We start from the raw sequence: 14408 nt of genomic DNA, 5'->3' as shown, positions 1-14408 counted from the left end.
GCCAGAAAAAACGCATCAAGATCAGCCAATGCCGGATCTCCTGGCGCCAGCGAAAAAGCCCAATCCTGAGGGTCGCCCCGTAAGAACGAAATAACAATTTTTACTTGCTGAGCAGAATCTCCAGATGAACAGGGTCTCAGGGACAAAAACAATTTACAATTATTCACGAAATTCCTAAACTTAAACCTGTCTCCGGAAAACAGTTCAGGAATCGGTATTTTAGGTTCTGACCTAGGATTTCTGATAACATAGTCTTGTATGCCCTGCACACGAGTAGCCAGCTGGTCCACACTTGTAATCAAGGTCTGGACATTCATGTCTGCAGCAAGCATAGCCACTCTGAGGTAAAGGGGAAGGAGAAAAAAAAAACTCAGAATCTTCTTTCTTATAATCCCTCTTCTGCAATGCATTAAACATTTAATACTGGCCTGGCAAACTGTTATGACCCCAATGGCGAGGGTCTCAGAGGAACGTGGAAGTCTGCAGAATACAAAAATCCAGCTCATAGGGCAGTGGTAACTGGGTTGACCATATATCTACTCCTAACGCCAACACTAGAAGTAGCCGGGGATCATTCCTACGTTGATTCTAGATGACACGCGCCAGCCGGAGAATCTAGCTACCCCTAGTAGAGGAAAACAAAGACCTTTCTTGCCTCCAGAGAAGGGGACCCCAAAGCTGGATAGAAGCCCCCCACAAATAATGACGGTGAGGTAAGAGGAAATGACAAACACAGAAATGAACCAGGTTTAGCACAGAGAGGCCCGCTTACTAATAGCAGAATAAAGAAAGGTAACTTATATGGTCAACAAAAACCCTATCAAAATCCACACTGGAAATTCAAGAACCCCCGAACCGTCTAACGGTCCGGGGGGAGAACACCAGCCCCCTAGAGCTTCCAGCAAAGATCAGGATATAGATTTGGAACAAGCTGGACAAAAATACAAAACCAAAACAAATAGCAAAAAGCAAAAGGCAGACTTAGCTGATATAACTGGAACCAGGATCAGTAGACAAGAGCACAGAAGACTAGCTCTGATAACTACGTTGCCAGGCATTGAACTGAAGGTCCAGGGAGCTTATATAGCAACACCCCTAACTAACGACCCAGGTGCGGATAAAAGGAATGACAGAAAAACCAGAGTCAAAAAACTAGTAACCACTAGAGGGAGCAAAAAGCAAATTCACAACAGAGGACATTCTCCTCAGTACAGGGGGTAGGAGGACATTCTCCTCAGTACAGGGAGAGGGAGGACATTCTCCTCAGTACAGGGGGGGAGGACATTCTCCGCAGTACAGGGGGGGGGGGGGGGGGGGGGGGGGGGAGGGACATTCTCCTCAGTACAGGGGGTAGGACATTCTCCTCAGTACAGGGGGGGGGGGGGGGGGAGGATATTCTCCTCAGTACAGGGAGGAGGAGGACATTCTCCTCAGTACAGGGGGTAGGAGGACATTCTCCTCAGTACAGGGGGGGGGGAGGACATTCTCCTCAGTACAGGGAGGAGGAGGACATTCTCCTCAGTACAGGGGGTAGGAGGACATTCTCCTCAGTACAGGGAGGAGGAGGACATTCTCCTCAGTACAGGGAGGAGGAGGACATTCTCCTCAGTACAGGGGGGGGGGGGGGGGGAGGACATTCTCCTCGGTACAGGGGGGGGGGGAGGACATTCTCCTCAGTACAGGGAGGAGGAGGACATTCTCCTCAGTACAGGGGGGGGAGGACATTCTCCTCGGTACAGGGGGGGGGAGGATATTCTTCTCAGTACAGGGGGGGGGGGGGAGGACATTCTCCTCAGTACAGGGGGGGGGGAGGATATTCTCCTCAGTACAGGGAGGAGGAGGACATTCTCCACAGTACAGGGGGGGAGGACATTCTCCTCAGTACAGGGGGGGGGGGGAGCATATTCTCCTCAGTACAGGGGGGGGGGGGGGGGGGGGGAGGACATTCTCCTCAGTACAGGGGGGGGGGGGGATATTCTCCTCAGTACAGGGAGGAGGAGGACATTCTCCTCAGTACAGGGGGGGGGGGGGGGAGGATATTCTCCTCAGTAACAGGGGGGGGGGGGAGGATATTCTCCTCAGTACAGGGGGGGGGGGAGGATATTCTCCTCAGTACAGGGGGGGGGGGAGGATATTCTCCTCAGTACAGGGGGGGGGGGGGGAGGATATTCTCCTCAGTACAGGGAGGAGGAGGACATTCTCCTCAGTACAGGGGGTAGGAGGACATTCTCCTCAGTACAGGGGGGGGGGGGGAGGACATTCTCCTCAGTACAGGGAGGAGGAGGACATTCTCCTCAGTTACAGGGGGTAGGAGGACATTCTCCTCAGTACAGGGGGTAGGAGGACATTCTCCTCAGTACAGGGAGGAGGAGGACATTCTCCTCAGTACAGGGAGGAGGAGGACATTCTCCTCAGTACAGGGGGGGGGGGGGGGGGGGGAGGACATTCTCCTCGGTACAGGGGGGGGGGGGAGGACATTCTCCTCAGTACAGGGAGGAGGAGGACATTCTCCTCAGTACAGGGGGGGGAGGACATTCTCCTCGGTACAGGGGGGGGGAGGATATTCTTCTCAGTACAGGGGGGGGGGGGGAGGACATTCTCCTCAGTACAGGGGGGGGGGGAGGATATTCTCCTCAGTACAGGGAGGAGGAGGACATTCTCCACAGTACAGGGGGGGAGGACATTCTCCTCAGTACAGGGGGGGGGGGGAGCATATTCTCCTCAGTACAGGGGGGGGGGGGGAGGACATTCTCCTCAGTACAGGGGGGGGGGGGGATATTCTCCTCAGTACAGGGAGGAGGAGGACATTCTCCTCAGTACAGGGGGGGGGGGGGGGAGGATATTCTCCTCAGTACAGGGGGGGGGGGGAGGATATTCTCCTCAGTACAGGGGGGGGGGGAGGATATTCTCCTCAGTACAGGGGGGGGGGGGAGGATATTCTCCTCAGTACAGGGGGGGGGGGGGGGGGGGAGGACATTCTCCTCAGTACAGGGGGGGGGAGGATATTCTCCTCAGTACAGGGAGGAGGAGGACATACTCCTCAGTACAGGGGGGGGGGGGGGGAGGATATTCTCCTCAGTACAGGGGGGGGGGGGGAGGACATTCTCCTTGGTACAGGGGGGGAGGACATTCTCCTCAGTACAGGGGGGGGGAGGACATTCTCCTCAGTACAGGGAGGAGGAGGACATTCTTCTCAGTACAGGGGGGGGAGGAGGACATTCTCCTCAGTACAGGGGGTAGGAGGACATTCTCCTCAGTACAGGGGGGGGGGGAGGAGGATATTCTCCTCAGTACAGGGAGGAGGAGGACATTCTCCTCAGTACAGGGGGGGAGGACATTCTCCTCGGTACAGGGGGGGGGGGGGAGGATATTCTCCTCAGTACAGGGGGGGAGGAGGACATTCTCCTCAGTACAGGGGGGGGAGGAGGACATTCTCCTCAGTACAGGGGGGGGGGGAGGAGGACATTCTCCTCAGTACAGGGGGGGGGGGAGGATATTCTCCTCAGTACAGGGAGGGGGAGGAGGACATTCTCCTCAGTACAGGGGGTAGGAGGACATTCTCCTCAGTACAGGGGGGGAGGATATTCTCCTCAGTACAGGGGGGGGGGGGGGGATATTCTCCTCGGTACAGGGGGGGGGGGGGGACATTCTCCTCGGTACAGGGGGGGGGGGAGGACATTCTCCTCGGTACAGGGGGGGGGGGGGGGGGGGAGGACATTCTCCTCGGTACAGGGGGGGGGAGGACATTCTCCTCAGTACAGGAGGAGGAGGATATTCTCCTCGGTACAGGGGGGGGGGGAACATTCTCCTCAGTACAGGGGGGGGAGGAGGATATTCTCCTCAGTACAGGGAGGAGGAGGACATTCTCCTCGGTACAGGGGGGGGGGGGGGGGGGGGGGAGGACATTCTCCTCAGTACAGGGGGGGAGGAGGATATTCTCCTCAGTACAGGGGGGGGGGGGGGGGGAGGACATTCTCCTCAGTACAAGGAGGAGGAGGAGGACATTCTCCTCAGTACAGGGGGGGAGGACATTCTCCTCAGTACAGGGGGGGGGGGATATTCTCCTCAGTACAGGGGGGGAGGACATTCTCCTCAGTACAGGGAGGAGGACATTCTCCTCAGTACAGGGGGGGGGGGGAGGACATTCTCCTCAGTACAGGGGGGGGGGGGGATATTCTCCTCAGTACAGGGAGGAGGAGGACATTCTCCTCAGTACAGGGGGGGGGGATATTCTCCTCAGTACAGGGGGGGGGGGGATATTCTCCTCAGTACAGGGGGGGAGGACATTCTCCTCAGTACAGGGGGGGAGGACATTCTCCTCGGTACAGGGGGGGGGGGGGGAGGATATTCTCCTCAGTACAGGGGGGGGGGAGGATATTCTCCTCGGTACAGGGGGGGGGGGGGAGGACATTCTCCTCGGTACAGGGGGGGGGGGGAGGATATTCTCCTCAGTACAGGGGGGGGGAGGACATTCTCCTCAGTACAGGGGGTAGGAGGACATTCTCCTCAGTACAGGGGGTAGGAGGACATTTTCCTCAGTACAGGGGGGGGGGGAGGACATTCTCCTCAGTACAGGGAGGAGGAGGACATTCTCCTCAGTACAGGGGGGGAGGAGGACATTCTCCTCAGTACAGGGGGGGGGGGGGGGAGGACATTCTTAGGGGGTAGGAGGACATTCTCCTCAGTACAGGGGGGGGGGGGGAGGACATTCTCCTCAGTACAGGGGGGGGGGGGGAAGATATTCTCCTCAGTACAGGGAAGAGGAGGACATTCTCCTCAGTACAGGGGGGGGGGAGGACATTCTTAGGGGGTAGGAGGACATTCTCCCTCAGTACAGGGGGGGGGAGGACATTCTCCTCAGTACAGGGGGGGGGGGGGGAGGATATTCTCCTCAGTACAGGGAGGAGGAGGACATTCTCCTCAGTATTCTCCTCAGTACAGGGAGGAGGAGGACATTCTCCTCAGTACAGGGGGGGAGGACATTCTTCTCAGTACAGGGAGGAGGAGGACATTCTCCTCAGTACAGGGGGGGGAGGACATTCTCCTCAGTACAGGGGGGGGGGGAGGATATTCTCCTCAGTACAGGGGGGAGGAGGACATTCTTCTCAGTACAGGGAGGAGGAGGACATTCTCCTCAGTACAGGGGGTAGGAGGACATTCTCCTCAGTACAGGGGGGGGAGGACATTCTCCTCAGTACAGGGGGGGGGAGGACATTCTCCTCAGTACAGGGGGGGGGGGGGGGGGAGGACATTCTCCTCAGTACAGGGGGGGGGGGGGAGGACATTCTCCTCAGTACAGGGGGGGGGGGGGAGGACATTCTCCTCAGTACAGGGGGTAGGACATTCTCCTCAGTACAGGGGGGGGGGGGGAGGACATTCTCCTCAGTACAGGGGGGGGGGGAGGATATTCTCCTCAGTACAGGGGGGGGGGAGGAGGATATTCTCCTCAGTACAGGGGGGGGGGGGGAGGATATTCTCCTCAGTACAGGGGGGGGGGGGGGAGGACATTCTCCTCAGTACAGGGGGGGGGGAGGATATTCTCCTCAGTACAGGGGGGGGGGGGAGGACATTCTCCTTGGTACAGGGGGGGAGGACATTCTCCTCAGTACAGGGAGGAGGAGGACATTCTCCTCAGTACAGGGGGTAGGAGGACATTCTCCTCAGTACAGGGAGGAGGAGGACATTCTCCTCAGTACAGGGGGTAGGAGGACATTCTCCTCAGTACAGGGGGGGGGAGGACATTCTCCTCAGTACAGGGGGGGGGGGGGGAGGATATTCTCCTCAGTACAGGGGGGGGGGGGGAGGATATTCTCCTCAGTACAGGGGGGGGGAGGATATTCTCCTCAGTACAGGGGGGGGGGGGGGGGGGGAGGACATTCTCCTCAGTACAGGGGGGGGGGGAGGATATTCTCCTCAGTACAGGGAGGAGGAGGACGACATTCTCCTCAGTACAGGGGGGGGGGGGGGGAGGATATTCTCCTCAGTACAGGGGGGGGGGGGGGAGGACATTCTCCTTGGTACAGGGGGGGAGGACATTCTCCTCAGTACAGGGGGGGGGGGGGGGGGAGGACGTTCTCCTCAGTACAGGGAGGAGGAGGACATTCTCCTCAGTACAGGGGGGGAGGACATTCTTCTCAGTACAGGGGGGGGGAGGAGGACATTCTCCTCAGTACAGGGGGTAGGAGGACATTCTCCTCAGTACAGGGGGGGGAGGACATTCTCCTCAGTACAGGGAGGAGGAGGACATTCTCCTCAGTACAGGGGGGGAGGACATTCTCCTCGGTACAGGGGGGGGGGAGGATATTCTCCTCAATACAGGGGGGGGAGGAGGACATTCTCCTCAGTACAGGGGGAGGAGGAGGACATTCTCCTCAGTACAGGGGGGGGGGGGAGGACATTCTCCTCAGTACAGGGGGGGGGGGGAGGATATTCTCCTCAGTACAGGGAGGGGGAGGAGGACATTCTCCTCAGTACAGGGGGTAGGAGGACATTCTCCTCAGTACAGGGGGGAGGAGGACATTCTCCTCGGTACAGGGGGGGGGGGGGGGGGGAGGACATTCTCCTCGGTACAGGGGGGGGGGGGGGGGAGGACATTCTCCTCAGTACAGGGAGGAGGAGGATATTCTCCTCGGTACAGGGGGGGGGGGGGGAGGACATTCTCCTCAGTACAGGGGGGAGGAGGATATTCTCCTCAGTACAGGGAGGAGGAGGACATTCTCCTCGGTACAGGGGGGGGGGGGGGGGGAGGACATTCTCCTCAGTACAGGGGGGGAGGAGGATATTCTCCTCAGTACAGGGAGGAGGAGGACATTCTCCTCAGTACAGGGGGGGGGGGGGGGGGGGAGGACATTCTCCTCAGTACAGGGGGGGAGGACATTCTCCTCAGTACAGGGGGGGGGGATATTCTCCTCAGTACAGGGGGGGAGGACATTCTCCTCAGTACAGGGAGGAGGAGGACATTCTCCTCAGTACAGGGGGGGGGGGAGGACATTCTCCTCAGTACAGGGGGGAGGAGGATATTCTCCTCAGTACAGGGGGTAGGAGGACATTCTCCTCAGTACAGGGAGGAGGAGGACATTCTCCTCAGTACAGGGGGTAGGAGGACATTCTCCTCAGTACAGGGGGGGGGGGAGGACATTCTCCTCAGTACAGGGGGGGGGGGGGGAGGATATTCTCCTCAGTACAGGGGGGGGGAGGATATTCTCCTCAGTACAGGGGGGGGGGGGGGGGGGAGGACATTCTCCTCAGTACAGGGGGGGGGGGAGGATATTCTCCTCAGTACAGGGAGGAGGAGGACGACATTCTCCTCAGTACAGGGGGGGGGGGGGGGGGAGGATATTCTCCTCAGTACAGGGGGGGGGGGGGGAGGACATTCTCCTTGGTACAGGGGGGGAGGACATTCTCCTCAGTACAGGGGGGGGGGGGGGAGGACGTTCTCCTCAGTACAGGGAGGAGGAGGACATTCTCCTCAGTACAGGGGGGGAGGACATTCTTCTCAGTACAGGGGGGGGAGGAGGACATTCTCCTCAGTACAGGGGGTAGGAGGACATTCTCCTCAGTACAGGGGGGGGGAGGACATTCTCCTCAGTACAGGGAGGAGGAGGACATTCTCCTCAGTACAGGGGGGGAGGACATTCTCCTCGGTACAGGGGGGGGGGGAGGATATTCTCCTCAATACAGGGGGGGGAGGAGGACATTCTCCTCAGTACAGGGGGAGGAGGAGGACATTCTCCTCAGTACAGGGGGGGGGGAGGACATTCTCCTCAGTACAGGGGGGGAGGATATTCTCCTCAGTACAGGGGGGGGGGGAGGATATTCTCCTCGGTACAGGGGGGGGGGGGGACATTCTCCTCGGTACAGGGGGGAGGAGGACATTCTCCTCGGTACAGGGGGGGGGGGGGGAGGATATTCTCCTCAGTACAGGGGGGGGGAGGATATTCTCCTCAGTACAGGGGGGGGGGGGGGGGGGAGGACATTCTCCTCAGTACAGGGGGGGGGGGAGGATATTCTCCTCAGTACAGGGAGGAGGAGGACGACATTCTCCTCAGTACAGGGGGGGGGGGGGGGGAGGATATTCTCCTCAGTACAGGGGGGGGGGGGGGAGGACATTCTCCTTGGTACAGGGGGGGAGGACATTCTCCTCAGTACAGGGGGGGGGGGGGGAGGACGTTCTCCTCAGTACAGGGAGGAGGAGGACATTCTCCTCAGTACAGGGGGGGAGGACATTCTTCTCAGTACAGGGGGGGGAGGAGGACATTCTCCTCAGTACAGGGGGTAGGAGGACATTCTCCTCAGTACAGGGGGGGGGAGGACATTCTCCTCAGTACAGGGAGGAGGAGGACATTCTCCTCAGTACAGGGGGGGAGGACATTCTCCTCGGTACAGGGGGGGGGGGAGGATATTCTCCTCAATACAGGGGGGGGAGGAGGACATTCTCCTCAGTACAGGGGGAGGAGGAGGACATTCTCCTCAGTACAGGGGGGGGGGAGGACATTCTCCTCAGTACAGGGGGGGAGGATATTCTCCTCAGTACAGGGGGGGGGGGGAGGATATTCTCCTCGGTACAGGGGGGGGGGGGGACATTCTCCTCGGTACAGGGGGGAGGAGGACATTCTCCTCGGTACAGGGGGGGGGGGGGGGGGGAGGACATTCTCCTCGGTACAGGGGGGGGGGGGGGGGGGAGGACATTCTCCTCAGTACAGGGAGGAGGAGGATATTCTCCTCGGTACAGGGGGGGGGGGGGGAGGACATTCTCCTCAGTACAGGGGGGAGGAGGATATTCTCCTCAGTACAGGGAGGAGGAGGACATTCTCCTCGGTACAGGGGGGGGGGGGGGGGGAGGACATTCTCCTCAGTACAGGGGGGGAGGAGGATATTCTCCTCAGTACAGGGAGGAGGAGGACATTCTCCTCAGTACAGGGGGGGGGGGGGGGGGGGGGGGAGGACATTCTCCTCAGTACAGGGGGGGAGGACATTCTCCTCAGTACAGGGGGGGGGGATATTCTCCTCAGTACAGGGGGGGAGGACATTCTCCTCAGTACAGGGAGGAGGAGGACATTCTCCTCAGTACAGGGGGGGGGGGGAGGACATTCTCCTCAGTACAGGGGGGAGGAGGATATTCTCCTCAGTACAGGGAGGAGGAGGACATTCTCCTCGGTACAGGGGGGGGGGGGAGGACATTCTCCTCAGTACAGGGGGGGAGGAGGATATTCTCCTCAGTACAGGGAGGAGGAGGACATTCTCCTCAGTACAGGGGGGGGGGGGGGGGGGAGGACATTCTCCTCAGTACAGGGGGGGAGGACATTCTCCTCAGTACAGGGGGGGGGGATATTCTCCTCAGTACAGGGGGGGAGGACATTCTCCTCAGTACAGGGAGGAGGAGGACATTCTCCTCAGTACAGGGGGGGGGGGAGGACATTCTCCTCAGTACAGGGTGGGGGGGATATTCTCCTCAGTACAGGGGGGGGGGATATTCTCCTCAGTACAGGGGGGGGGGACATTCTCCTCAGTACAGGGAGGAGGAGGACATTCTCCTCAGTACAGGGGGGAGGAGGTCATTCTTCTCAGTACAGGGGGGGGGAGGACATTCTCCTCAGTACAGGGGGGGGGGGGGGGGACATTCTCCTCAGTACAGGGAGGAGGAGGACATTCTCCTCAGTACAGGGGGTAGGAGGACATTCTCCTCAGTACAGGGAGGAGGAGGACATTCTCCTCAGTACAGGGGGTAGGAGGACATTCTCCTCAGTACAGGGGGGGGGAGGACATTCTCCTCAGTACAGGGGGGGGGGGAGGATATTCTCCTCAGTACAGGGGGGGGGGGAGGATATTCTCCTCAGTACAGGGGGGGGAGGATATTCTCCTCAGTACAGGGGGGGGGGGGGGGGGGAGGACATTCTCCTCAGTACAGGGGGGGGGGAGGATATTCTCCTCAGTACAGGGAGGAGGAGGACGACATTCTCCTCAGTACAGGGGGGGGGGGGAGGATATTCTCCTCAGTACAGGGGGGGGGGGGAGGACATTCTCCTTGGTACAGGGGGGGGAGGACATTCTCCTCAGTACAGGGGGGGGGGAGGACATTCTCCTCAGTACAGGGAGGAGGAGGACATTCTCCTCAGTACAGGGGGGGAGGACATTCTTCTCAGTACAGGGGGGGGAGGAGGACATTCTCCTCAGTACAGGGGGGGGAGGACATTCTCCTCAGTACAGGGAGGAGGAGGACATTCTCCTCAGTACAGGGGGGGAGGACATTCTCCTCGGTACAGGGGGGGGGAGGATATTCTCCTCAATACAGGGGGGGGAGGAGGACATTCTCCTCAGTACAGGGGGAGGAGGAGGACATTCTCCTCAGTACAGGGGGGGGGGGAGGACATTCTCCTCAGTACAGGGGGGGAGGACATTCTTCTCAGTACAGGGGGAGGAGGAGGACATTCTCCTCAGTACAGGGGGGGGAGGACATTCTCCTCAGTACAGGGAGGAGGAGGACATTCTCCTCAGTACAGGGGGGGAGGACATTCTCCTCGGTACAGGGGGGGGGGAGGATATTCTCCTCAATACAGGGGGGGGAGGAGGACATTCTCCTCAGTACAGGGGGAGGAGGAGGACATTCTCCTCAGTACAGGGGGGGGGGGAGGACATTCTCCTCAGTACAGGGGGGGGGGAGGATATTCTCCTCAGTACAGGGAGGGGGAGGAGGACATTCTCCTCAGTACAGGGGGTAGGAGGACATTCTCCTCAGTACAGGGGGGGAGGATATTCTCCTCAGTACAGGGGGGGGGGGGGGAGGATATTCTCCTCGGTACAGGGGGGGGGGGGACATTCTCCTCGGTACAGGGGGGAGGAGGACATTCTCCTCGGTACAGGGGGGGGGGGGGGGGAGGAGGACATTCTCCTCGGTACAGGGGGGGGGGGGGGGGAGGACATTCTCCTCAGTACAGGGAGGAGGAGGATATTCTCCTCGGTACAGGGGGGGGGGGGGGGAGGACATTCTCCTCAGTACAGGGGGGAGGAGGATATTCTCCTCAGTACAGGGAGGAGGAGGACATTCTCCTCGGTACAGGGGGGGGGGGGGGGGAGGACATTCTCCTCAGTACAGGGGGGGAGGAGGATATTCTCCTCAGTACAGGGAGGAGGAGGACATTCTCCTCAGTACAGGGGGGGGGGGGGGGGAGGACATTCTCCTCAGTACAGGGGGGGGGGGGATATTCTCCTCAGTACAGGGAGGAGGAGGACATTCTCCTCAGTACAGGGGGGGGGGAGGACATTCTCCTCAGTACAGGGTGGGGGGGATATTCTCCTCAGTACAGGGGGGGGGGATATTCTCCTCAGTACAGGGGGGGGGGACATTCTCCTCAGTACAGGGAGGAGGAGGACATTCTCCTCAGTACAGGGGGGGGGAGGACATTCTCCTCAGTACAGGGGGGGGGGGACATTCTCCTCAGTACAGGGGGGGGAGGACATTCTCCTCAGTACAGGGAGGAGGAGGACATTCTCCTCAGTACAGGGGGGGGGGGAGGACATTCTCCTCAGTACAGGGTGGGGGGGATATTCTCCTCAGTACAGGGGGGGGGGATATTCTCCTCAGTACAGGGGGGGGGGGACATTCTCCTCAGTACAGGGAGGAGGAGGACATTCTCCTCAGTACAGGGGGGGGGGGGGGGACATTCTCCTCAGTACAGGGGGGGGGGGGACATTCTCCTCAGTACAGGGGGGGGGGGGGGACATTCTCCTCAGTACAGGGGGGGGGGGACATTCTCCTCAGTACAGGGGGGGGGGGGAGGACATTCTCCTCAGTACAGGGGGGGAGGACATTCTCCTCAGTACAGGGGGGGGGGGGGGATATTCTCCTCAGTACAGGGGGGGGGGATATTCTCCTCAGTACAGGGGGGGAGGACATTCTCCTCAGTACAGGGAGGAGGAGGACATTCTCCTCAGTACAGGGTGGGGGGGACATTCTCCTCAGTACAGGGGGGGGGGGATATTCTCCTCAGTACAGGGGGGGGGGGAAGACATTCTCCTCAGTACAGGGGGGGGGAGGAGGACATTCTCCTCAGTACAGGGAGGAGGAGGACATTCTCCTCAGTACAGGGGGGGAGGAGGACATTCTCCTCAGTACAGGGGGGGGGATATTCTCCTCAGTACAGGGAGGAGGAGGACATTCTCCTCAGTACAGGGAGGAGGAGGACATTCTCCTCAGTACAGGGGGGAGGACATTCTCCTCAGTACAGGGGGGGGAGGACATTCTCATCAGTACAGGGGGAGGAGGACATTCTCCTCAGTACAGGGGGGGGGTGGACATTCTCCTCAGTACAGGGGGGGAGGACATTCTCTTCAGTACAGGGAGGAGGAGGACATTCTCCTCAGTACAGGGGGGGAGGACATTCTCCTCAGTACAGGGGTGCCGTCTCCTTCCTCCTCACCGGCTCTGCGCTGTCCGTGCTCCGCCTCTTCATGGTTCCGCTGTTCCCGGTATTTTCTGCCGGTGTAGCCGTCAGTTGGTTCCCGGATTACAGGAGAGCAGGGAACCGGCCGGGAACACGTGTGTCTGCAGCCAACAAACCGGAAATGAACGTCCAGTGATGACTCCGCCCTCTGCTCTGCCGGAAACCACCGGACGCCATCTTGGTAGTGGCAGGAGAGAAGTACTTGGCGACTGTAATTACTCCTTATGAAGCGCCTGAGGCTGCGCACTAAGGAGGCGGAGCACGCATGCGCAGCTTGTCACGGCACACCAAGATGGCGGCGACCAGAGCCTTGCGGGCCCCGGCCTGTGTGCGGAGTGTGAGGGGCCCCTGAGCGCTGCCGGGCGGAGAGTGCAGACCCCGAGCATCAGGTACAGAATAACCACACTTGTAGCCATAGCTCCTCTGCTATCATGTATGTTAGTAACAATAATCTTAATATAGCGCCAACATATTCCGCAGCGCTTTACAGTTTAACAGTTTCAAACACAACAATCATAGGTAACAATGTTAACAATACAATAATAAAGCACAATAAGCCGCCCCTGCTCGTGAGAGCTTACCATCTACAATGAGGTGGGGAGATACAAAGTACAGGTGAGTATTTACAATGATGTATTTACAATGAGGGTCCGGCCATCTTCAGGGGGTGGGGGGTAGATGAGATAGTGAATGGGCTACACACACACAAACATAAAATGACTGATTAGGGAACGTGATAGGCCGCTCTGAACAAATGAGTTTTGAGCGAGCGCCTAAAACTATGCAAGTTGTGGCTGGTCCTAATATCTTGGGGTAGAGCATTCCAGAGGATTGGTGCAGCACGGGAGAAGTCTTGGAGTCGGGAGTGGGAGGTACGGATTACTGCAGAGGTTAGTCGAAAGTCGTTTGCAGAGCGCAGTGGTCGGCTAGGCTGATAGACAGAAATGAGGGAGGAGATGTAAGGGGGCCGCACTGTGGAGAGCTTTGTGGGGGAGAACAAGTACTTTGAATTGTATCCTGTAATGAATGGGCAGCCAGTGTAACGACTGGAGAAGTGCGGACGCGTCCGAGTAACGATTAGCCAGATGGACGACCCTAGCTGCTGCATTAAGGATAGACTGGAGAGGGGAAAGTCGCGTGAGGGGAGGCCAATTAGTAGAGCGTTACAGTAGTCCAGGCGGGAGTGGATCAGGGCTACAGTGAGAGTTTTTGTTGTCTCCATGGTGAGAAAAGGACGGATTCTAGAGATGTTCTTTAGGTGTAAGCGGCACAAGCAGGCAAGAGATTGTATGTGGGAGGTGAAGGAGAGATCGGAGTCAAACATGACACCCAGACAGCGTGCCTGCTGCCGGGGTGTTATTATGGTGCCGCCCACGGAGAGGGAAATGTCAGATTTAGGGAGGTTAGTAGAAGGTGGGAGCAGAAGAAGTTCAGATTTGGAGAGGTTGAGCTTCAGATAGAGAGCGGACATGATGCTGGAGACTGAAGACAGTCAGTGGCGTTCTGTAGTACAGTGGGGGTAAGGTCAGGGGATGATGTGTATAGTTGTGTGTCATCAGCGTAAAGATGGTACTGAAAGCCAAATCTGCTGATGGTCTGTCCAATTGGGGCTGTGTAGAGGGAGAAGAGAAGGGGGCCAAGGACTGAGCCCTGAGGTACCCCGACAGTGAGAGGAAGAGGAGATGAAGTGGAGCCGGAGAACAGAACACTGAAGGAGCGTTCAGAAAGGTAGGAGGAGAACCAGGAGAGAGCAGTGTCCTTAATGCCTAGTGACTGGAGCCTAGAGAGTAGGATAGGGTGGTCAACAGTGTCAAAAGCTGCAGAAAGGTCGAGGAGAATGAGCAGAGAGTAATAGTAATGTGTATATCGCCGCCAAATACCGCTGTGCTGTACAATAAGCAAGTACAACACCAGACATCACAGGAAAAGCAAGGATACTGCCAGTATGTGTATCTGTACATGTATGAC

At 58.5% G+C, this 14408-nt stretch overlaps 2 protein-coding genes across 6 annotated transcripts in view; one reads left to right on the top strand and one right to left on the bottom strand.

Annotated features, from left to right (window-relative positions):
• BOP1 (BOP1 ribosomal biogenesis factor) overlaps positions 1-12590 on the bottom strand; it is an 88903-nt gene extending 76313 nt beyond the window's left edge. The window contains exon 1 of the mRNA XM_077271560.1: positions 12417-12590. Within this exon, the coding sequence (XP_077127675.1) occupies positions 12417-12449 (33 nt within the window). The 5' untranslated portion in view covers positions 12450-12590. The remainder of the gene's footprint in view (positions 1-12416) is intronic.
• Positions 12591-12686: 96 nt separating this feature from the next.
• Positions 12687-14408, top strand: part of HSF1 (heat shock transcription factor 1) — a 57658-nt gene continuing 55936 nt past the window's right edge. For 3 of the 5 annotated variants that reach the window (XR_013217112.1, XR_013217111.1, XM_077271561.1), the window contains exon 1: positions 12691-12829. The gene's annotated coding sequence lies outside the window, so the exon portion shown is untranslated. Of the gene's footprint in view, positions 12830-14408 lie in introns of all 5 variants that reach the window. The other 2 variants (XM_077271564.1, XR_013217113.1) reach the window with 2 other exon arrangements.

Source organism: Ranitomeya variabilis, chromosome 6, assembly GCF_051348905.1.
Source record: "Ranitomeya variabilis isolate aRanVar5 chromosome 6, aRanVar5.hap1, whole genome shotgun sequence".
NCBI lineage: Eukaryota > Metazoa > Chordata > Amphibia > Anura > Dendrobatidae > Ranitomeya > Ranitomeya variabilis.
The sequence above is the reverse complement of the archived record's forward strand: the minus strand, read 5'-3'. Positions and strand labels throughout refer to the sequence as shown.